The 24,552-nt window shown below is 41.2% G+C and overlaps 1 protein-coding gene across 14 annotated transcripts in view; it reads left to right on the top strand.

Annotated features, from left to right (window-relative positions):
• The window catches only part of TRAK1 (trafficking kinesin protein 1), a 135,085-nt gene that overhangs the window by 55,145 nt on the left and 55,388 nt on the right, over positions 1–24,552 (top strand). For 9 of the 14 annotated variants that reach the window (XM_082192983.1, XM_082192979.1, XM_082192984.1 and 6 more), the window contains one exon: positions 5,318–5,512. Coding sequence is in view for 6 of the 14 variants with exons in the window: in XM_082192978.1 (XP_082049104.1) it covers positions 5,318–5,512 (195 nt within the window). In the remaining 8 variants the exon portion in view is untranslated. Of the gene's footprint in view, positions 1–5,317; positions 5,513–16,425; positions 16,761–23,729; positions 23,996–24,552 lie in introns of those variants that run through there. The other 5 variants (XM_082192982.1, XM_082192981.1, XM_082192986.1 and 2 more) reach the window with 5 other exon arrangements.

Raw genomic sequence — 24,552 nt, 5'->3', positions numbered from 1 at the left:
CCAATAAATGTGAGATGGGCGCACAAACCCCACAGTCTGTCAAGACTGGCCCGTTCGGGCAGGGGTACCTTTACCTTTACCTTTAATATATACATGCCTTTGTCCATGGAGTCTTCTTGGCAGGGATACTGGAGTGGCTTGCCAGTTCCTGCTCCAGGTGGATCACATTTAGTCAGAACTCTCCACTATGACCTGTCTGTCTTGGGTGGCCCTGCATGGCATAGCTGATAGCTTCTCTGAGTTATTCAAGCCCCTTCGCCACAACAAGGCAGTGATCCATGAAGGAGGAGACTCTTGAGAGTCCCATGGACTGCAAGAAGATCAAAACTATCTATTCTGAAGGAAATCAGCCCTGAGTGCTCACTGGAAGGACAGATCGTGAAGCTGAGGCTCCAATACTTTGGCCACCTCATGAGAAGAGAAGACTCCCTGGAAAAGACCCTGAAGTTGGGGAAGATGGAGGGCACAAGGAGAAGGGGATGACAGAGGATGAGATGGTTGGACAGTGTTCTCGAAGCTACCAACATGAGTTTGACCAAACTGCGGGAGGCAGTGGAAGACAGGAGTGCCTGGCGTGCTCTGGTCCATGGGGTCACGAAGAGTCGGACATGACTAAATGACTAAACAACAACAACAACAAATATACATGTGTCGAAACAAAATTAGAAATTGTTACTTACTATAATTTAACTAGAAATATAGTACATCTCACCGTAGTGTGGAAGATTGTGGTGAGGCGATTTGTGAGCCTGCTTGGTTTGCTGCCAAGTGCTTCAAGTCTCGCTCCTTATGACTATTTTATCTTTAAATTGCACTTAGGAAGCGCTTCAAATGCAGAATTGCTTTCTGGAAAGAAAGACGCATGGCCACCCTCGCCCAAGGTCTGCTTTGGGTAGCCCATCTTGGGTGGTTTTTCTTTAGCTGAATAGCTCAGGTGGTTAGAGCATGGTGCTGATGATGCCCAGGTTGCAGGTTCGATCCCTGTATGGGACAGCTGCATATTTCTGCATTGTAAGGGGGTTAGACTAGGTGATCCTCATGGTCCCTTCCAACTCTATAATTCTATGATTCACTTTTCTACTTCTCTTTAAAAGCCCTTTTAGTTGTCTTTTGAAAATGATTTAATGGAAATGTTAATTGAACTACAAATCTCCTCCTCACGTGCCAGCTTGTTGAGGTGCTCTTTCCATTCCTTTTTGCAAAGGGTCACTATCCTCTGCAAATTAGTGCACGCTGTCTTAAGTGGGTAAGAGAAGTGGAGCATATCATGAAGTTCATTGTGGCAGCTGATGCGTCACTGAAAAAGTGATGCGTGCATGTCACTTTCATGGTGCAAAAAACATTCCTTTTCAACTAGGCCTTTGCTTGACTCAATCGTCATCCTATGCCCTTTTTAAAAATACTGGCTCTTTGTGGGGTGGGGTGGGGTGGGGTTATTAAGTTGTTGGTTTTGTTTTGATTTTATGTACAGTATTTGATTATTTTATGTGAACTGCCCTGAGATCTTCAGGTATAGTGTGGTATAGAAATTAATTAATTAAATGAATAAATATAATAATAATGGTCAGTGGCGTAGCATGGAGGGTGCAGGGGGGCCTGGCCGCACCGGGCGCAACATCTGGGGGTTAGGGTTAGGGGGCACAAATCCACGGGTTAGGGGGCGCAAATTACTTGCCTTGCCCCGGGTGCTGACAACCCACGCTACGCCACTGATAATGGTGCCCTAAGCTTAGAACAGAGTATTACAGGTTAGGAGGGAGGGTCCTGCATAACGATGGATATTCCTGCAACCTTGGGGCCCACGTCCTCCAGAAGCTGGTGGGGCCATGTTTTGCTGTGAAAAAGCAAAGCCTTTGACCTTTACGTGCTAATGCGTTTCTCAGGAACTCAGAGGACCTTGTTAGTATACATATATATATTCTCTCTCTCTCTCTCTCTCTCTCTCTCACACACACACACATACACACACACACACACACACACTATATATGTTCCAGTATTTAAGTATCTAGCTGAGGGGTATCATTAGTCTATGGAACCAGATCCTGTCTCCTTTGGAAATATGATCTAGGAGCTTCTATTAAATAAATTCTCATTCTGGTTTTGCATAGAGGAGACCATATGATGTTGATGTCTGTTGTCTTGCTTTAATGGCTAAAAGTTTCATCTACTCTCAGCAATACCCTTTTGTGAAAACATAACATAACAATACAAAACAAAAAAGCATTCTGCCCATTCTTGAGTATTATCAGTTCAAGCACCAGCAGTGGGTTAAACCTCAGAGCCTAGGGCTTGCCGATCAGAGCGGTTTGAATCCCCGCAATGGGGTGAGCTCCCGTTGCTCTGTCGCAACTCCTGCCAATCTAGCAGTTCAAAAGCACGTCAAAGTGCAAGTAGATAAATAGGTACCACTCTGGCGGGAAGGTAAACGGCATTTCCGCGCGCTGCTCTGGTTTGCCAGAAGCAGCTTAGTCATGCTGGCCACATGACCTGGAAGCTGTATGCCAGCTCCCTCGGCCAATAAAGTGAGATGAACGCCGCAACCCCAGATTCGTCTGCGACTCGACCTAATGGTCAGGGGTCCCTTTACCTTTACTTCAAGCAGTGGTGGGGCTTCCATTAATTGTCAGGTGTACAGATCTGTGTCATTCCCTACTCCTTTCTGCTGCCTTTCTGGTCCAGGATGCAACTTTTATTATAGAGGACCATTTTTGTGCCTGAATTCTGAGTCATTGAGATTACTGAGCACCAGGTGGCACTAGCTTACCCTCCTAACACAGCAGTACAGTACTAATAACATGAGATGTTCAACAAGGGGGAAAGGTGTTCATTTAAAACATCCTGCATTTACTTTGGCTCCCCTGGTAAGCTGTTTGGTTTGGAAAGGGAGGGTTATCTCTTCTCTCTCCTGCCCCCTAATCCCAAGAAGCAACCTGCTGGCTCTAAACAGTCTTTCAAATTAAAACTTCAAAAAGCTTTAAGTCCCTTTAGGATTCTGGTTACTGGGCAGTGTTAATAGCTCTCCCCAACAACGCTGTTTTAAAGGCTGTATTATTTGCAGTAGAAAACATAGCCATGGCTTTCATTGAGAATTGGCACCCATGTGCTGTATCTGTGCCCCTTGTGCAAAATCTTTTTTTAATTGACTAGTGAAAGCTTCAGTAAGCATTAATGGGATGAAGGATGAATGTGATAGCAAGTACCAGAACTGATCTTTGCACAGTTCAACAAATCCGATAGCTCTTTCTTTCCTTATTAAGATAATTGGCTGTTCTCTTTGGGCTGAAAATAAGTCAAGTAAGAAGCTTTCGGTAGGTGTAATGAGCTCACGGAAGGACAAGCAGCGAGACTCTTTATCAAATAGGCATTGTTAAGAGACCAGGGTGCAGATACTGTGAATGAGTCGCACACTTTTGAGAATCCAGGAAGATTTGTCCTTTGCTCTGAGGCACCCTTAATGCCATTTATATCTGCTGCATTCATACATTTTATCCCACTCAATTCAATTGCTGATGTAAGATATCCTAGAAAAATGTGCTTCCATCTTGGGTGAGAGAGTCACTATGGAGTATAGTTCAGTGTTTTACTCAGGACAGGGATGCCCAAGTTCAGATTCCAGGTCACCTGGTGACCTTGAACCAGTCATGAACTCCCAACCTACCTCACAGTGTTGTTGTAAGAATGAAATGGATGGGTAGAGAAGTATGTATGCCGCAATGAGCATTTTAGCGGGGGACGGACGGACAAAGAAAGCTTTAAATAATCCAAGGGAAAGTACAGGTATTGCTGGTTATTTTGGAAACAAACAAATCTAAGATTTATAATCTTCATCATTATCGTTATTATTATTAGTAATATTTTAACTGGATTTTTTGTGATCATGAAACTAAATTTACTTTGTTCCCCAATTCATAGTAAATCAGTGTTGGCAAGTTCTCTCTCTTAGTCCACTACCAGCATATCTAATTTGACAGTGAAACCAAAATCGTAGCACAAGCATGGTTCCGTTTTTCATTCACGTTGGTGCAGTATTCTTGGCATTCACAAAAGACCCAGGCACAGTGGGGAGAGGTTTTGTGCATTGAGAGCTAAAATAATTATGACACACATCCTGTCAACCCTTGGCATGTATTTATAGTCAATGCATTTAGGCTTTTAAAAAATGTAGCTCCATAAAAGCACATGTAACTGGCTTCAGTGGGATGGCTTTATTTTGAAATGTAGGCTTTTGGAATAAAAAAAAATGCAACAAAATGAGTAAAGTGTTTTAGCTGAAGATAATGCCTGGCATCTTTCTCATTCCCTGTCTTAGCACATGGGAGCTATTTTTTGTAAAACGTTTTTCTTTTGAGGCTTCCTTGAGTCACATGGCAATGAGATCACTGATTCCCAGCAACATTGCTTTGTCATAAAGGATGAGGGAGACTTCTTCCCTAGTAATGCTGGGGTAGAAGTGATAAAAGCCTTGAACCAGAGATGAAACAGGAACAAATAGCATGCAATTACTAGGCAATTTATATTAGCAGCTGCTTGTCATCTTGCTCCTGGAAAGCAAGGCTGTGTGGTGCTGGTTTTTGTGGTGTGGTTGCTGTGGATGAAATAGACTGCAAACCTTTAGGAGTATTGCAATACATTTCTTCTATCAGAAACAAAAAGCTCACAGCTAATGCTGGTAAACAGGTAGCCCATATGTACATACTAATAATAGCATCAGAGTTTAAAGTCTCTGGTCAATCTTTTCTTGTCTAAAGCACATAGAATAGCAGAAATATGAGATGATATAGAAACACACACACTCCGACTTCGGAGCATGGGAAGTCCACCCAAAAATTTATAATTTGGCATAATATTTGGATTGTTTGATTACTGGATAATTTGAATAATTTGGAATGTTTAGTGTGGTTTGATTGGATTGTTAAAATGGAAAATTGAATAAATATTGTTTACCAAAAAAAAAGCACATGGAATAGCTTTACATCTTGGGCAAGCGTTCCAGTAGGCAAACTTGCATGGAAGCAAAGCCTGTTGACAGAAATGCTTAATGTTATAGTTTCTGGTTTCTGTAGTTGTAGCTCATAAACAGCGAAATGCCCACATTTTGAGACAAAAGCTTCTTATTCGGTTTCTTACGAAATGTTTAGTCAGAGCTTCTAAGCAATGCAACACCCTCCTCTTTCTGATGGAATTTTTCTGGAAATGATGGAATGCGTTGGATGGGATTTTGCTGATGTGGCTTGTATTAAATCACAAGTGTTTCTATTTTTATTTTGAAAGCGGTGTAACCCAGTTTCTGTGCTTGCCTTTCCCCTCTCTTTAGATGTGTGCAATAGTACAAATCTTCCCGAAGTTGAAATCATCAGTCTGCTTGAAGAGCAGCTACCACACTACAAGCTAAGAGCAGACACCATCTATGGTTATGACCACGACGACTGGCTTCATACACCTCTCCTTTCTCCTGATGCTAATATTGATTTAACAACAGAGCAAATAGAAGAGACGCTGAAATACTTCCGTAAGTCCAAACGTATTCATTTGTCCTCAAATGCAATTACCTGTAGAATTTATGAGTTGCCTTCTCCCCATGTACCCCAAATTTCCTCAGTTTAGCAGTTATTCTTGGATAAATAATGCAATATGTGGGATGGATCACCCTGAAAACTGTCACTGGTACAATAGAAATCATGAGTGTGTATCTGGTCCTTCCGTGAAGCACTGCATAATATATGCAAAGCAGGTGGAAAACATAGTGGGAAAAATATACCACTCATAATCACATTTCTGTTGTAGGCTGTATGTGACATTTTAAACCCAGCTAAAAGCATTTGGAATGTAGCTTGCATATGTCAGTTTCCTTGAAGTGCATGACTTTCCTTTGGCTTGTAATACAGCGGCAAGCTAAGATGCTGAGGCTGCAGTCCTACAGGCAAGCTGCTTAACTCTAGTTGGCTCTGGTGGGAATGAAAAACAGCAGCATAGGTTGCTAACCTGCAAGCCATCGCAACCCAGTTGGTGACCAAAAAGCAAATGGGAGTCAAACTTCAATTAAAGCAAAAATTGGAGTGGCCTTGAAAAATCTCTCTTTTTTTTAAAAAAAAAATTATTAAGTACAAATTAGAAAACATACATATTTACAACAAAAGAAAATACAAAAGAAAAAGAAAATACATATAACCAAGGGGAAAAAATTAGAGAATATTTTGTCTCTTTTCATATTTACAGTTATTTATACCTCTGTAAAATGCTATTCACAATAAAGGCGTGAAATGAAAGATAAGATATCAGAAAAAAAGAAAAAAAGAACAAAGAAAAAATAAAGAAGTAAAAGAAAAAGATCATAGGTGAAAATTTTTTAAAGTAGATAAGTACTCACAATACATAGCTGTTTCCCATCTATATTTATATTTAATTGTTTAAGTTCATCTTGTCCTTATCTACCTTAAATAAAGTGTTTTTTGACTCATTGAATTTGTGTTCAGATGGACTGAATATGGCTAAATAGTACCATACTTTACAGCTTAATGTCTTGTGACATTAAGAAATACCCTTAAAATATCAGCACAGTTTTTTAAACACACACAATGTCTTATCCTTTTGTAAGTGGGTCAGTTAAACTTTCAGAGAAAAGTACCAAGAGATTAAACCTAGATTTGAAGTGTGGGCCTGTACAATCAACTCCTCCTGCCCAATGTATGTTCATTTGCTTGCCTTTTGGGTACACATCTTTTCCCAAGATTGCATTTTTTAATGTTATGACAATGTTGTTTTTTCAAGCACCTAAAATGTCGCCATTTTGTGGTGGGGTTGGAGAAGTAGGTGATGTTTTCCATGCAGTTTTACATCTTTTGATTGGCTGAATAATAATAATCTATGGGTGTGGTGGATATAATCCTTGATTGTGTAGTAACTGACAGCGAATGGGCTGCCAATGGGCTACCAATAGTCTGCATTAAGGAAAATAATCTAAATCTGGCATTAACTGCTTCCAGGTCGCTGATCCACAGCCGCTGTTTCATCCATAGTTGCTGTTATTTACTGTATTTTTCTGTCTATAAGACGTCCCCATGTATAAGACGACCCCCAATTTTAAACTTTAAAAAGGTGGGGAAAAATATAGTCTTATACATGGAAAAATAAGGTATTTCAGGGATCATCCTAGCAGTTCAAAAGCATGTCAAAGTGCAAGTAGATAAATAGGTACCGCTCCGGCGGGAAGGTAAACGGTGTTTCCGTGCGCCGCTCTGGTTCACCAGAAGTGGCTTAGTCATGCTGGCCACATGATCCGGAAGCTGTACGCGCCCTCCCTCAGCCAGTAAAGCGAGATGAGCGCCGCAATCCCAGAGTCGGCCACGACTGAACCAAATGGTCAGGGGTACCTTTACCTTTACCTTTAAGCACTTTCTGCTTATGTTGGTTTGATAACATTGTATTGTATTCAGAAGCAAGAACAAAAAATGCATTAAGATTCGCTGGGAAAGGAGACTGCGGAAGAAGACTGGAAGAAATTCAAGACTTATCTTAAGGACTATTATAAACTTACTGAATGTTAGAATGTCGAGGTTTTATAGAAAGAAAGGGTTGCAGCAATATAAGATCAGATTAAAAAAGAACTATGATGAATTAGGGCCGAAAAAACATTTATAAGTTGCTATTAAAATTTGGACATGAGGATGCAGAAAGGGGAGGTATGGGGGAGTCCGAGGAAAGAAGTTTATGAAAGAACATTATGAAATAATGCTTGTTTGTTTGTCTTTTTATTTGTCTGTATGTTATAAAAAAGCTTTGTAAAACCAATAAAATTTTTTTTTTTTAAAAAAAAAGATTCGCTGGTGTTCTCATAACTGTTGCTAGCATGATTCTTGTCACGCGTTGTTTAGTGAATACTGAAAGCCACATGACTACTGTTAATTTCCATTAGCCTCTGTCACATGCCTCACTATTTCAGTGTTTCTTCCTCCATAACTTCAAGTACAACTTGCATCCTTAGGGTAAGTGGAAGCAGAGAGAGCTGGAATCGTACCTAAACAGGATATAGATTAAAAATGGCCATGGCTTTGTTTTGGGTGGGGGGTAAAACTTGCATAGGACAGTTTGTCTTGGCATAGGACAAGGATCCAGACTTGGGACAGGTTGACTGATGATCGGTGGAGCTTTGCAGCCTGCATGCTGAGAAACATTAATGGGAAGAAGGCAAGATGTTCAAGAGGGATGGGGACAATTTGGAAAAGCACTTCGGGTTTTTGTGTGTGACAGTCACAGGTTCCTTGTATCATGTAGCTGTATCCTTGGATGATCTAATATATAAGTGGCATTTGAAGTATCTGAACAGAATTATACGGCTGTAAAGAGAATTAATGAGTCATTTTTGTCTGATCCCTTGAAGCAATAGAATTTTCTAAGCTGTTCTGTACCAGACAAATGTTGAGAAGCTGTCCATTTGAAAATCTGCACAAAAATAAATTCTACAACTTTGACCAAGTAGGTTATTGGTTTGTCAAAGCGCTGTTAAGGCTCTTGTGTTACATAATATTGTTATGCTGATTTTGTAGAATGGTTTATCACTTTTCATCTACTATTTTTCAACATTGTAGATCTTTTACTTTAGCTTAGAGTTGACTACTTCCTTTCTAAGTTTTCTTTATTTTGCTACTTTTTAATATTTCATAAACCAATAGAAGAATGTTTCATGTTACAAGAACGTTTTGCCACTGATTTTAAGATGGCCGTACATGAAGAAAGGAATTTCAGAGGAGGCTGCAGCATAGAATAATTAAATTACAATTCATCCAGCAGTCAAGCGCTAATTAATTTGGGTCTGAATGGAGACAGCTGCCTCCTTTCCCGCTACAAATGTGGAATTCTTTTTCTTTTTCTTAACTACCGCTACTGTTGAAAAGCAGCGTTCTCTAACCTGGTGCCCTCCAGACATTTTGGACTACAATTGCCATCAGCTTAATCCACACACCTCTGTAGTCCAATATGTCTGGAGCGCATAAGGTTAGGGAAGAGGCTCACTTTGCTTAGCTTACATGCCTTCTGTCTTTAATTGAATTATTACTTCTACTGAAGTTCCACTGGATTCCCTATGTCTACTAAAATATTAGCAGCAGTTCATGCAAAGTGCCACATCCCCGCCGTATGGTTGCAGGAGTTTGGCAGAGTCTCTCTTTGGAAAGAATTGCAACTTCAGTCAAATCTTCTGTTTGCCACTAAATAGGTTTTTTTCCTTGCACAACTTTGTATGCCCTGTGCTTTGTGATCTTTGTGCCATTGTCAGTTGTGTATAGCAGTGTTTTTCAACCACTGTTTCGCGGCACACTAGTGTGCCGCGAGATGTTGCCTGGTGTGCCGTGGGAAAAATTGAAAAATTCGAAAGATTTTTAAAAAAATAAATGTCAAATTTTCGCCCACTAGGCGGGCGCCGGACTGTGTCCACCCTATTTTCCATCCGTCCTGGGTGGGGATCAGATCGGATGGGATCAGATGAGAGCGGACAGGCGGTCCGCTCTCATCCGATTCCCCATAGAGAGCAGCGGGGCTCTGACATCTCCCTCTCCGCACACAGTGGTGGTGTGCCTCGTGATTTTTTTCATGAAACAAGTGTGCCTTTGCCCAAAAAGGTTGAAAAACACTGGTGTATAGTACAGGGCATGCAAGATGGCAGACTCTAAGCCATGGGTAGGCAACTTAAGGCCCGGGGGCTGGATCTGGCCCAATCGCCTTCTAAATCTGGCCCACGGACACAGTGTGTTTTTTACATGAGTAGAATGTGTCCTTTTATTTAAAATGCATCTCTGGATTATTTGTGGGGCCTGCCTGGTGTTTTTACATGAGTAGAATATGTGCTTTTATTTAAAATGCATCTCTGGGTTGTTTGTGGAGCATAGGAATTTGTTCATTCCCCCCCCCGCCCGCCCCCCCAAAAAATATAGTCCGGCCCACCACATGGTCTGAGGCACGGTGGACTGGCCCCCTGCTGAAAAAGTTTGCTGACCCCTGCTCCAAGCAATGTAAGATGTATCAACATAGTGAGTCAGAATCAATTGAGTAATCTATTTCAAGCCTCCCATGCTTCAGAAGAGCTATTTTAAATAAATGCCTGTCTTTTGCAGCAAGGAAAAATGACGTTTCTCCTGTATATGGAGTGCTCTAAAATACTGTTTGGCCTTACGTATATTAACTATTACTTTTCAAATAAATAGGACCTGGTCTTCCCTCTCTCCTTTTTAATTATGGAAATATTGATCCGCTCATTTTGACTAAATCTGTGTAAATATATTTATTGCTGCTTAGCTTTTTCATGGAGCTTGTGTGTTAGATAATATTTTTAAAGGTTCATTTAAAAGTTGGTATCTTAACTTCACTGTATATATAGCCGTAGTGATGCTCTGAATTGTGCATTGTTTCACCTCTGATCCTTCATTTCTAAAGATAGTGGCTGCTGCCCAAGTAACTTCTAGCAAAGGCCATTTAGGGCCACCCTATGTCTTGAGGGTGAAGCAATTCCAACTGTTTTTAAATTATGTGTTGGTGATTTTTTTTTGTTCTTTACATATCATTTATGTGAAGATAAGACTACCAATAGTCTTAAGAATTTCTGTATAAATATTAGTTTTTCTTCCTCTTGAGTTTGCCCAGTGAAACAAGTGGAGTTCTCAGCATGCAGTGGGGCTTTTCCATCACTTGTGCCCTCTGAAAAGCCAATTCTGAGAGTTGGAGGACCCTCTGAAACAGAATGGGATATGGGCCTGAGGCTGCAGCTGAGAAGATGATTTGCAGAATTTGGAGAGATATTCACCTACTGTGCATGCAAATGTGCCGTCTGCTCACACAGAAGGACCTCTGAACCTTTGAGAATCTGACTCAATATCCATCCCATCTGAAAGCTTTGGTGTAATAGCAGTGTGCTGTAATAGATGACGAGATATTTTAGTAAATTCATCCTATACCAGAGCTAACAAAAGCTAAACCCAGGCAGCATATATGCCCTTTTGAAAGAGGTACTTGATCTTTTAGTAGTGCATTTAATTCACTCACAAAAGCAAATGTTAGTCTCATTAGACCTCAGAAAGTAACATTTGCTTACAATCTTCTTAGAAGGCAGCCAACTTCTTCATTTGTTTAGTTCTTAACTGAAGCAAAGTCCAGTGATCGCTTAGCTACTTATTCTAGCTCATCAAGCATTTAACCTTTGCATTCCACAATCTGAATTGGCTCCCCACCCCCCCAGTTGTGAGAAAATCTGAGCTGGGAATAGTTAGTGTGACACCCTCAGATGCTATAAATGGCTAAACTCTACTAAATGCCATGATGGGACCAAAGACTGCTAAGTAGTCCTTTCCCAATTCACTCTACTTTGGTTTTCTAATGTTAAAACAACTGAGTGTCAGTTTGGAGCATGTAAAGGATTGTGTGGAATGTTAGTCTTTAGTAGCTTTTTTTGTAGGTGCTCCTTTTCTATGGATATTTAATTTGTTTACAAAAAATACATACAGTGGTGCCTCGCAAGACGAAAAGAATCCGTTCTGTGATTCTCTTCGTCTAGCGGTTTTTTCATCTTGCGAAGCAAGCCCATCAACGGATTAGCGGATTAGCGCTATTAGCGGCTTTTAGCGGCTTACGGATCAGCTGATAAGCGGCTTAGCGGCTTAGAAAAAGGGGGGGAAACCACAGGAACTCGCAAGACATTTTCGTCTTGCGAAGCAAGCCCATAGGAGATTCGTTTTGCGAAGCACCTCCAAAACGGAAAACTCTTTCGTCTAGCGAGTTTTCCGTCTTGCGAGGCATTCGTCTTGCGGGGCACCACTGTATAAGCTGTCTATGACAATCCATGATATACCTAAATAATAAAACAAATTAAAATGAAAAGAAAAAAGTACACCATAAAGTAATAAATGAAATGCAGTTAGTTGCTCAAAGGTTGCCATTGATAAAATTCCAGAAAACCTGAGTACGTGAGTGTGTTTTGAACACTGTTGGCATTTGTCACTGGTCAGAGAATATATAGTTCCATTAAATGGGGGCCACTAGAGAGAAGGCCCTGCCACTGGTTGCTGCTAATAATGGAGATTATGGCACAATCAAGAGACTCTCCTCAGCTGCAGTGCTTGAAGAGGGAGTAAGGAGAAAGGTTGAAACTAAAACCTTGAATCTGGCTCAGTAGCTTATATAGACAGCTAGTGCAGTTCCTTTAGGAGCAGTGTGGTTTGTGCTTGATAGGTAGGAGATCAAGGAGAATTAACAGGGGCACATTCCTTCTGCCTCTCTCTGACCAACGGTAACCATGCAAAGGTGACCAAGGCAGCTTGTGCACCAAAACTAGGCCTTAACCCGGAAATAAAGTGATCTAGCACCGAAACCAGCCTCAACAGGAAACAAACTCTTCAGGGTGGGAGGGTTTTGCATCCAGGTAGGCTTGAATCCCAGAAATTAGTCATGCCATTTTTAAAGATAGGTTTCCAAATAATTGAATTTGATGCGAATGACTCATTGCCCTTGCCTTCTTGGCAAGGCGGGGTGATAATACAGTGGTGCCTCGCAAGACGAAATTAATCCGTTCCGCGAGTCTCTTCGTCTTGCGGTTTTTTCGTCTTGCGAAGCACGGCTATTAGCGGCTTAGCGGCTATTAACGGCTTAGCGGCTATTAACGGCTTAACGGCTTTAAGAAAAAGGAAACAAACTCGCAAGAACTCGCAAGACGTTTCGTCTTGCGAAGCAAGCCCATAGGGAAATTCGTCTTGCAGAACGACTCAAAAAACGGAAAACTCTTTTGTCTAGCGAGTTTTTCGTCTTGCGAGGCATTCGTCTTGCGGGGCACCACTGTATTAACCTGCACCAAATGCAAGTGTGTTGCTAGTAGGTTTAAGTACTGCACTATTTCTGCTACTGCTACTCCCGCTGGCTTCAAAGAGAACTGGAAAAAGAGAAATCTGTGCCTGAAGAAGTCTGATAATCTAAATCAGGTTTTTCCAAACATGGGTCTCCTGCTGTTTTTGGACTACAACCCCCCTGGAACTTCAAGTATAGGGCGGTATATAAATTCAGTCAGTCAGTCAGTCAGTCAGTCAATCAATCAATCAGTAATCCCTAGCTAGCAGGATCAAGGATGATGGGAATTGTAGTCCAAAAACAGCTGGAGACCCAGGTTTGGGAAATCATGATCTAAATCCAGAATTTGGGGGTAGGGGCAGGAAGAACAGAAGGGATTTTACATTGGGCTTTCACTTGCATACTCAAGCAAGCAGCAAATATGTCTTCCTAAAATAATTGTATATCCTCTCTTGCTTTTTGGGGAGGGGTGGAGTAAGAATCGGAACTACACTGTTGCAGCTCATAATTTTTAGTGGGTGTTATTATCGTCTCAATTTATTTCATAGGCTTTATCTTTTTTTTTTATTCCTGGAGGCAGCTGCATTGTTTGAAAAAGGGCAAGTGTAAAGGGCATATGGAGATCCTATCCTTGCCAGATGAGCACTAGTTGCTCTTTAGAAATCGATGTGCAGGTTTGCTACACTGAATACTTAATTGAATTGCAGCTGACTGTGACACAGGTTTTAGGACACTTGACACATGTTTTAAACACATAGTTATATTTATTTATCACACTAAGATGGTATAAAGTCTACATTTAAAGGTAAAAGTAAAGGGACACCTGACCATTAGGTCTAGTCGTGGCCGACTCTGGGGTTGCGGTGCTCATCTCCATAGCTTTTACTCCACAAATTCTGTGCAATCTATACATTATTCTCTCCACTCTACCCTGCTTCCTTAATGAATGTGTGCAAATATTGCATGACAGTATTGACCCTTGTCTAAGGCGTAGATTTAAAGCACGTTCCTTCAAAGAGTCATGGGAACTGTAGTTTAAGGGTGTTGAGAATTATAGCTCAGTTCCCAGGATTCCTGGGGCTGGGGTGTGCTTTAAATGTATGGTGTTTATGAAGCCTGACACCAACAGTAAGTGAGGTGGCAAGATCGTTCCTTGACTGCAGGCTACAGATAGTGGTGATGGTTACATGTTTGGAGCTCCCCTTGCAATCATTACAGTCCAAGCAGTGCTGGCTTTGGGTCAGCTCCATCAAGGCCACTGACTGTCTTGCTCCACCATCCTGCTATTGGCACCCACTTTCTCTTTCTCTGCCTCAATGGACCCAAAAGGTAAAGGTAAAGGGACCCCTGACCATTAGGTTCAGTCGTGACCGACTCTGGAGTTGCAGCACTCATCTCGCTTTACTGGCCGAGGGAGCCAGCATACAGCTTCCGGGTCATGTGGCCAGCATGACTAAGCCACTTCTGGCAAACCAGAGCAGCGCATGGAAACGCTGTTTACCTTCCCGCCAGAGCGGTACCTATTTATCTACTTGCACTTTGACGTGCTTTCGAACTGCTAGGTTGGCAGGAGCAGGGACCGAGCAACAGGAGCTCACCCCGTCGTGGGGATTCGAACAGCCGACCTTCTGATCAACAAATCCTAGGCTCTGTGGTTTAACCCACAGCGCCACCCGTGTCCCTACAATTTACAACCACATTAATGGCAGGAGCAAGCTGCAGTGAGCCTTGTGCACTTGGGCTTCTCCCTCTCCTCCTCCAGCACAGCTACTTTCATTTTCGGTTTTTATTAACCACACCTGCCGTTTTTTCGGAACCGGACAGTCTGTGGTTAATCGTAACTATGCTTTGTTAGCCATCACTTAGGGGTTGGCTATAAGGTAAACTGGGGTTAATAATAATATGAGAGAGAGAGAGAAACCAAATGTTAAACCTTCCAAATCCTTTGTGGCTGTGCCGGAAGAGGATGCACATTAGTCAAAGCCTTGCTGTGGCTTCTTCCCATCACAGGAAAGCAGCAATTGGGAGTGGGGTCTGTGGCTCGCCACGCCTTTCACAACATGTCACATGCAGTCAGTCACAGCCCATCATTCGCTCCTCTAGTAACCACTCTGCCTGCACTGTTAGAATTCCCCTATCTGTTCCAATTCCTTCCCCTCTCTTTTTAAGTTTCATGTGAGAGAAGAGGATTAAACTGCACAGCTCCTTTGTCATTTTAGACATCACCTTTTTCATTTTTCTGGTCACCATTACGAGTATCCAACCACCCAATTTCTGAGCACTTCTCTGGGCAGCCCTACCCTGATCCTTCTGTCAAGTCTAGTCTGATTTTTGCCACTGCTTTTTTCCTTTTTGCCACTTCCACCTCCGCCTTTGTTCCCACGGTGCTTCTTTGGCTTCTTCTCTGCTTCTGCCTGTTCTGTTTGTACAGTGGTGCCTCACAAGACGAAATTAATTCGTTCTGCGAGTTTTTCCGTCTTGCGAATTTTTCGTCTTGCGAAGCACGGTTTTAACGGTATTAACGGTTTTAAGAAAAAGGAAACAAACTCGCAAGACGTTTTCATCTTGCGAAGCAAGCCCATAGGGAAATTCATCTTGCGAAGCAACTCAAAAAACGAAAAACTCTTTCGTCTTGCGAGGCATTCGTCTTGCGAGGTACCACTGTATATCAAAAAAGGATCTGTTTGGGTTTCTTTGCTTCTGCATCTAAACAGAGCAAACGCTCCAGATGATTGTGAAATCTACACACACACACACACACACACACACACACACACGAACTACTGAGGGGCGGAGTGTTGTAGCAAAAGCCAAATAAACACAGAGTGTATATAACAACATTAAAGGTTAAGAACTTCATTATATTGTCCAGCAGGATGTGTTTATTCATCTGCTTATCCAAGTTCTATTTTAATCTCCTGCAACAGATCATCAGTTTGCATATCTGAACAGATGCGTGCTCCTAATTTCATCTGCAAACTAATGGAAAGCTTAGATTTTTAAGAATATTTCGAGAGAGAAGGGAGAGGAAGGAGGTGATTACTGTATTCCTGTTTGTACAAAATGGCTGTAGTTGGCTGTAATCCTTTTTGTGCTCTCGCAGAAGTTAGGCACTTGATAAAATGGATCACTGGTTCAAAGGAAAGAGCTTTAGTCACCCACATTTCTGGGTGTGGGACACACACACAACCCACGCCGGTTTGTTACAGCATTGTGTTAGGTGTACATATTAAGATACGGTGATGTGTTAAGTGATCAAAACCTGAAGTTGCCATGTAACTAGTTGGAGCTTAACTTGGATCTCTTTGTGTTATAGCAGTGGGAAGCATTTCTCTCTGTTTTGTGTCTTCTGGTGAGACACATCCTAGCCAGCGTAGTAAGAAACAGCAGAATTGCATTTCCTCCCTCCATCGCTGCATCTCTTTCGGAGCCAACTGGTCTCCATGGCAACATATTGGACCGAAAGAGATGCGAGGAGTGGAGCGGGAAAGGAATGAGTTAGGAACCCCCAAGTGGTGCTGTGTGTCTCCAACGTCAGAGTCTGAGCCTTTTGATAGGACGGTTTTGTTAACTCCCATTCCCAGCTCCTGTGTAAAGCCTTCTTTATTAGAGCAGGCACTGGTGCAGCTGCTGCAACAAACCTCTCCCTTTTTATTTTTCGAAGTTTTTATTTTCTCCTTTTCATTGTCTGTTCCTTTCCGTTTCGGCTCCTGCTTCGGGCTGAAGATGTCCAGCCTCTCGCCGGCAGTCTCCCAGCTCCTTGGCAGAATGCAGTTCTGCAAAGGCAGGGAGGCATGGCTGTGCTTCACTTGACCTCTGTAGCATCTGTATAAAATCTCCTCTCCTACGTTGCCCAAGGAGATAGCGGACTATGCAGAAATTCATTGAAGCGGATTACTATGAGCTGGACTGGTATTATGAGGAATGTACGGATGGTAATTATCTGCTCTTTATGGCATGCCTGTGAATAGGGGGCTTTACCTTCTAATGTATGTCTTTCTGTCTTCTATACTGGGAGAACGGCTGTGGGGCTGTGCAGCTAAGGTAGGCAGCTTTTGGCGTTTCCTATCATACATTGAAGGCATGGTACAGGAGACTGCTGTAGGGCTTTTTGCCAGTGGGAGTGGCAGCAGTCCATACGCACTGGAATATCTTTTCAGCAAAAGAAAATGACTGCTAAATGCTTATTGTGATTGCCACTACTACAGCTCAAGCTTCAATACACACTCAATTTGCTACGTTGAGTGGGAATGGGAAGCCTGTATTATAACAGGCACATATCATATTGTGAGATGTGGCAAGATGCACGGCATATATTAAAGGCTGCCAGGCAGAGACAGCTTAGTTTCGCATATAAAATCTTCATTGTGGGAAATGATTAGAGCAACTGCTTCTGCCTAAATCGTTAGGTTTGAACGTCGGGGTCAGGTCTCCTTTGTCAGCTCCTCTCGAACTTTCCGTTTTCTGCCAGGATGGCAGTGTCTTTTTCATAACCCTGGATGTGATCATGAGTCTCGTGATCAAGGTGGGTGTGAGGAGGAGGGGCTGGAACTGCACCACCCGCCTTGCCGGAAAGTCAAATCTTCTCATTCTGGCCACAGAACTGAATGGGAGCCCAGGATGGAGATACAGAGGCCACAAAGGTATTGCTGTGCTGTTGGCCTGGATATTAGTTTTAATAAAGGAGGACCATGATTATAGCGAGGGCAAGGTGGTGACTGAGATGAGCATATCAATAACCAGGAATTACATTTCAGTGCAAAGATCTAGCGTGGTCTAGGATAAGAGCTAACTTTCAAATACACAGGTAAAATATTAAGAGTACTAGCCTAAATTTCACAAAAAAACCTTTCTGCCTACAAGCCTTGAGAAACTGACGAGCTCCTCATGTCAATATTAAATTCAATGTCTGCAAAAGATCCATACCTAGAATGCATATATGTGAGGGGAAAATACTTGTTATATCATTTGTTTTCTCTATGAATTTGTCCTTTGAAGAGTTAATCTGGCTGATATAATTTCTTATGGTTTACTGGCCTTGTTTTGAATGCTTAATACTCTGACAGCTACACTTTTCCTTTTCTTTGCTCTCCATTCACATCGCTAAGCTGATTTTCAGAAACCTTCTGAGAGATTTTAGGTGAAATAAACTGAAAGTGAAATGGCTGATGCTGTTGAAATAAAACCGTGAACTCTTCCCTATTTTAAATCTCACTACAACAGTTTTGTTGTCAAAATTACACTGTCCTGTTTTTCAGAATTTCTGACCATGTAGAACTTGTTAATTGAAAGTATGCTGGGCGATAGGCGTAATAAATTACAGGGTGGAGGATTAGTAGGATTGCAACTTTGCTGGTTTTAAACTGGCCCAGCCAAGGGTTATGGTTTTGTCTCTTGAACAGATTGTCTTTCTTCCACCCTCCATAATGCTTACTAAACAATTCAAAATATATATCTAGTAAAGGAATTTATACAGACATTATAAATGGCACGTATTACTAGTGTGCCATGGATAACAAAACTTTGGTCAGGGTCCCCCCGAAATCTTAATAGCTTCAAAAGTCTCGTGTATTAGAGAAAAGGACAAACTCCTCTTTTTAATAAGTTTGGCTTCATGAATTGTATCTACTGTCTTTGAAGAATAGGAGTTTGACCTAATTTTCAAATGCACATGATGAAATGCATCTATTTAGGGATGTCCAAGGAACCATCAGTTTTCCATTTAAATGATTTCTTCATTAATTCAGATTTGCAGCACTGTGGTACACATACGCCAGAATACTTGTGCTCAAAATATGGTATGACTTGGTGAAAATGATATAAAGATCACTTGAATTTTAAAGGCGAGAAATAGCTTGTAGAAGGCACTCCATACCACTGAGGCCACCTGTGCCTCCAAAGATAGCAGTGAATTCAGGAAAACTCAGAAGCTACAGATATGCAACCCCATCTAGAGCGGACAGTTCAGGGCAGCTGCCACTCACGTTCTGGCCTTCTCAGGCTGGCTGATGGCAATCAAGCAGTGGGTATGGGTTCTCCTGCCAACTTTGCCTTCAATGGTAGTTATTACGGGAGTAAGGCCCAGGTGGAGTGAAACAGGAAAACCTTCTCCCCAGTTGTCCCAGCTTTTGTGTTCTTTCCTGCTGGCAGATGATCTTCTGGGCGCACAACTGTAGCATTTCTTTTGCCTTTCCTTTGGCTTGTGGCTTTGCACCATTGCTTGGTTTCGTTCTGCCTTCTCTGACGCATGTGTGATACATTTTGTTTGCTCCCTCTTTTGTGGGCTGGAACACTGCCAAATCCTTAAATGTAACATACATAGTTCCCTAGAAAATCTAGCAAAAACCAAGTTGTATATGCAGGGACCTCCATACTGGTGGTTCTCATCAGCCCAGCCTTTCTCCATACATTTCTATACACCCATTCATATATTATTATGTGTCAGAATTTGAAAGGTGAGCTAATCCTGTGTTAATCTTTACTCTGAATTACTTGTGAAATTTAGGAAAGGACTGGTTGGCACAGGACCCTGCCCTAGAACAGGAAGATAATATTCTACTTTCCTACTTTTTATTATTTCAATTCAGTTACGGTATATCTTAAGTTTTCTCTTCAACACTTTCATCTCACTGCAGTCAGAACTATTTTAAATATATTTCTCTAGGCAGAGCAGATGGGTTTTGTTTTCCCCAAGGTTCATATGTTTACTGATGCTGAAAAAGTTCCTTTTGTTTTTGAATTTTTTGCTGCCTCCTATGTGACATGTAGCTCAGATCACTTTGCTCAACTCTCTGAGATAACCTACTAAATTTTACTTGACCCGGGGACATTTTCAGGCCTAGTGGATTTAGGTAATTCTTGCATGCTTTGCTTGACACACACTTACTGGCAAGTTACTATCTTATCTATGAATATAAGGAAAACTGTCTTCCTGTCTCATGGCACTCAGACAAGAAGAACTTCACTGTTGTAGCCAGATATCAAGCTTTCTTTGATGTGACATCTGGAAGCAAACAAGCAAACTTTCATATTTGTTGTGTCATAAATTGTTGTTGCTATCATTTATTCTGTTTATTACTTGTCCTTTACCATGAGGTCCTAAGGTAAGTGACAACAATTTAAATATACAATATAGTGTTTAAAACAGATCTCTATCAGAATTGTACATGAGGCAGTTGATAAAATGCAACTCTTGCCTAATGGGGTTTTATGAATAAATTTTAAATCATGTTAACGTGTAGGCCTTCAGAAAAGAAGATTAGGCTTTGTTGTATTTTGTGCCTTTTTTTTTTTTTTGGCCTTGTCCCATACCTGAAGAAGAGGTAGAGGCAAAGAGGAGGATTATTATTATTTATGTCTACCCTTCCTCTCCAATCCACCTGAGGGCATATGTGTTCTGAATACAATACACAATAGAACCTAGATTGAAGGGAAGCAGCCAGCCAGCCAGGTTTGCCTGATTTTCCTACATACCTCAGAGGGATCCTCTGAGACAAACAAATTTGTCTGTTTTCTCCAGTTTGGATACTTAGCATATCTGCACCAGAGCTATCCAACACACTACTAAAGCTAATGCTTATTGAGTTTGTACATTAAACTGTTGCTCGTGGTGTTTGAGTGTTGGGCTTGGAGCAGGCACATTTAGGTTCAGACCTCTCAATCCCACTAGGTGGCCTATCTTATTTCATTCTTGCATTCCGTCAACTCTGCATTTTGCCTTTCCTCACCTTGTATCCAAGTTACAGATAGGTAGCCGTGTTGGTCTGCCATAGTCAAAATAAAAAAATTCCTTCCAGTAGCACCTTAAAGACCAACTAAGTTAGTTCTTGGTATGAGCTTTCGTGTGCATGCACGAAATGTATCTGAAGAAGTGTGCATGCACCCGAAAGCTCATACCAAGAACTAACTTAGTTGGTCTTTAAGGTGCTACTGGAAGGAATTTTTTTACTTGTATCCAAGGTAGGCCTGCCACACTTATTCTCTGTCTCTCCTTCCTCACAACAGAGATAGGAAAACACTCCACCTTTTGACTCACAGCCACCTGAGGTTTTGGATCATTCCTTACAAATGGCTGAAAATCCTCAAGGGCTTTTTTTTAGATACTCTCACTCCAGAAAACACGGTTGTAAGGAAGAGAAACAGGGGTATAAAAGAGTCCAGCCCACTCCCAAGGAGGCAAGTCGGGTTGCTGTCTAGCTCCACAACTTGAAATGATGGTTCTGACCCATGCTTACAACTGTCATTTCCCACCGGGATCTATTTATTTTTATCCCACATTGTTGCTGGGGTTTTTTTCCTTGGTCATACTAGACCGCAAAGTGGTTTCAAAAATTAACGAAAACATTAATATTGCACTACTTACAAACAAACAAACAAACAAACAAACAAACAAACAAACAAAAAATTAACAGTGGAGCATGTGAATGAGTCACAGATTTAGAAACCTCAGTCAGGAAATTGCAAGACACAATCACAAACAAAAATTATTCAACAACCATCAACCATCAGCAGACCTCCTTGGGAAGGATATATTCCACAATCTCTGTACCACCACAGAAAGACTCTGTTTCAGATATCAGCCATCTGCCTCAAGAAAATTGCAGGAAATGACAATTCTGTGCAGAATCTTGGAACCATCATTTAAATGATAAACTTTGCAGTTTAATCTTTTGCTTACAGAGCTGTGGAACTGACAAGGGAGTGATGTGAGGCCTTCATGTCACCCATTGCAGTGTGTGTTGAGTGTCAATTTGAAATAGTTCACAAGCTGTATGTGTGTGTGTTTTTAAGCTTCCTTTTTTGAAAAATCATGCTATCTCTTCCTCTTAAGACTCCTGTGAGAATAAAATGGTGTAACCTGAAATATGCAGCGTTCCCTCAGAAGGGCGAGATGAGACTTTTAATCTCAGGGTCATGGGTTCAAGTTGACCCCACACTGGGCCGAAGATTTTTGCATTGGAGAGGGTTGGACTAGATGACTCTTGTGGTCCCTTCCAGCTCTAACAATTCTATGATTCTGTGTACATATGATCGACATACGTGCTATTTCCAGCTTCTTGAATGTCGTCTCTTTCGGTATTAAACTGTGGAAAGTTTATGGCTTATCTTTGCTTATCTTTTCAAATAATGAAATATTTACATGGTACATGAAGCTGCAAATCGTCACTGGGGACAGCACTAAGCAAACAACATCCTCTACACATACCAAAAGAAGGTGTGTCAGTAACAGGGAAACAAGCACCCATTATCTTATTTAAGAGCTAAACAGAAGGACGTGGGTGGCTGCACAAAATACTTTGAAGAGCTGGGCTACATAATGCAGTGCAATTGTTTGGAAAGATTTCCATTTCTTACTACATTTCTTTTTACAGAAAGTTAACAGTCTATTAAGTGCATATATTTGAATTTCCTCTGCTGGTGTCATGGACCAGTTTCCTTGTTGCTTCACTTGCTGCTGTGTTGAGCTTTGCAAACAGCGCTTGGATCAAACAAACAATGAAATATTGCACAAAGCCTTTATATTTTTTTATTTAATAAAAATATATGCTGCCTTTTGACGAAAGATAGGTTCCCAAACTTCTGAGCAACTGGATTTTTACTTTTTACTGTTGTTACCTGTTCTGACAGCTGATTTTATCATTATAGTGCTACTGTGGTGTTTTGATCTCTCTTGTATTTCTATCCTGCTTGTTGTTTTGAGTGTCTTAGAAGAAGAAAAGTAAGAGAGAAGCTTTTAAAACAGAATATAAAACAAAATGCCAGCAACTCTTGTTGAAAATCTGTAAAAAAAAGTCTGCATGGTTACATTGCCTTTACTCAGACCCAGATACAAAGAACCATGCAACCCCAGACAATTTTGCATTCACATGTCTTAAACAGAAGCCCAGCCGTGCCGCATGCCAAACCATTTTTGCACGCGAGAAGACTTCCAAAAGTAATTTGTGACAGCATAGGAGTCTTCCATTTAAGTCAAATACTTCAGAAATCCCACGGTGCATGCCCAAGCTTTTGGGCTTGCCTAAAGTAGCTAAGTAGTTCTTTGCACCCAAGACTTTATAATTATTTCTTCCTGTAGTTATGTCAAAAAATGAGTTTTGATTCTGCAGACTTGCTTATTTTGTTCACCTGTAGCAATCATGTTAATTACCTTCTGGATAATTTGTGGAAGAGTTTCCTCATTCTGCAGGAGAAGTGGCCCAGGTTAAGACAGCTACATAGAATAATTTTAAGCACCGTAGTCTTTAATTGAATATAACTTCCAGGAGAAAAAATAGGAAGTTACATTGAGCTCTTGGGGAAAAAATGACAGAAAGGGGTGTGGCCACTTATATATGTAAGATGTGGTAGAAAACAGCATAAATTCTGGAGTTTCTTATTCCCATGATAGTTTGAAACCATAGTGATAATGTAAAGGTAGATTCTTTATTGAGTAGTTTCAGTCTGGCATATTCTGAAGCCCTGCATCGTATTAAGTCCCAAATTGCACCTGTACGTGGTTCCTGTTTCCTCCCTTTAGAAATCTGTCGTTTGAAGGTTAGGCAATGTATTCCAAAGGTAATTCCCCCGCCCTCCCTACCTTCACCAGGACATGTAACATTCCTTTTATTTGTGTGTATTTCCTGGTACGGTTGCTATGAAACTTGTAGGAAACTACCATTTGTGTCTGGCGTGGGGAGGAAATACGACAGGTTTAAGCAGATACTGCTTTAAAGGGAGAGTTTGCTTAGCAGTTGATTTTGTTGTGTTGAAACAGTTGCATCCAAAGAAATGTAACTGGAGTCTAATCTGGTTTTGTAAACAGTGCATGGATTACTCCTAGTATCAATTAGACAGATGGTTCTCCAACCCCCATCCTTCTGTATTATTTTCTCCAGCTGTGTTACGGTGATCATAGTATGCAGACTTAACTCACCATTCTAGTTGGAGTATGTTGAGCAAGGAGGTTGGTTTCTGCTCTGTGGAAACCTTAATTGAACTGCTCTGTGGATGTAGCCTCCGTGAAGATGGCTTGTCCCTTTTCAGGGCATTAGACTACAGGGCTCCTTCTCAAGGATGATTTTAGCCATGTCACTGAACGAATCAATAAATGAAGAAGAAAGCTTTGAATACGATGATCATGTCGCTGAATGCAAGCACAGATGTTGCGACAACCTTGATATCTTGGAAGAAGGTACTACTTACCTGCTACTTATATTTTAATGCATGAAATTGGTTTTCTGTCTCAATATGTTTATCCCAATCACACTATTTTGGCACTGGGATTGTAAAGAAAAGTCTTCTTTTCAGTCTTCTTCAAATCAACTTTATTCAGACGTTTTGTCAGAGATTGTGGTTTTAGCCTGTAAAATGAAACTTTTATTGCCTTGAAATGTTAAAGTATTAATATTCTCTGATTTGATGCTACGTGTACCTTGTGGTTTACTTGTAGTTTAATTCTGGTAGTTCACTCTAGGTGGACTACATTCTAAGGGCCAATTATAACTTTTCTCTCAATTATTGGATCATTTGTCTCTGAATGGTGAAACACATACCTTGGCCAGAAGAGAGAGAGAGAGAGAGAGAGAGAGAGAGAGAGAGAGAGTGAGTAGCGGAATATGTACCAATAAGTTATAGAAATATGTGACTGAATATTTAGTCCTTTGGTTGTCTGACGCTCCTGTGAACTGAAGACCAGGTGCTTTTTTTGTCTTTTATAATCAGATAGCAGTGGGTGGCTTCTGTGTAGGA

Source organism: Podarcis vaucheri (genome assembly GCF_965113315.1).
Source record: "Podarcis vaucheri genome assembly, chromosome: 12".
Lineage (NCBI taxonomy): Eukaryota > Metazoa > Chordata > Lepidosauria > Squamata > Lacertidae > Podarcis > Podarcis vaucheri.
Note: the sequence above shows the minus strand (reverse complement) of the source record. Positions and strands in the feature narration are given on the sequence as shown.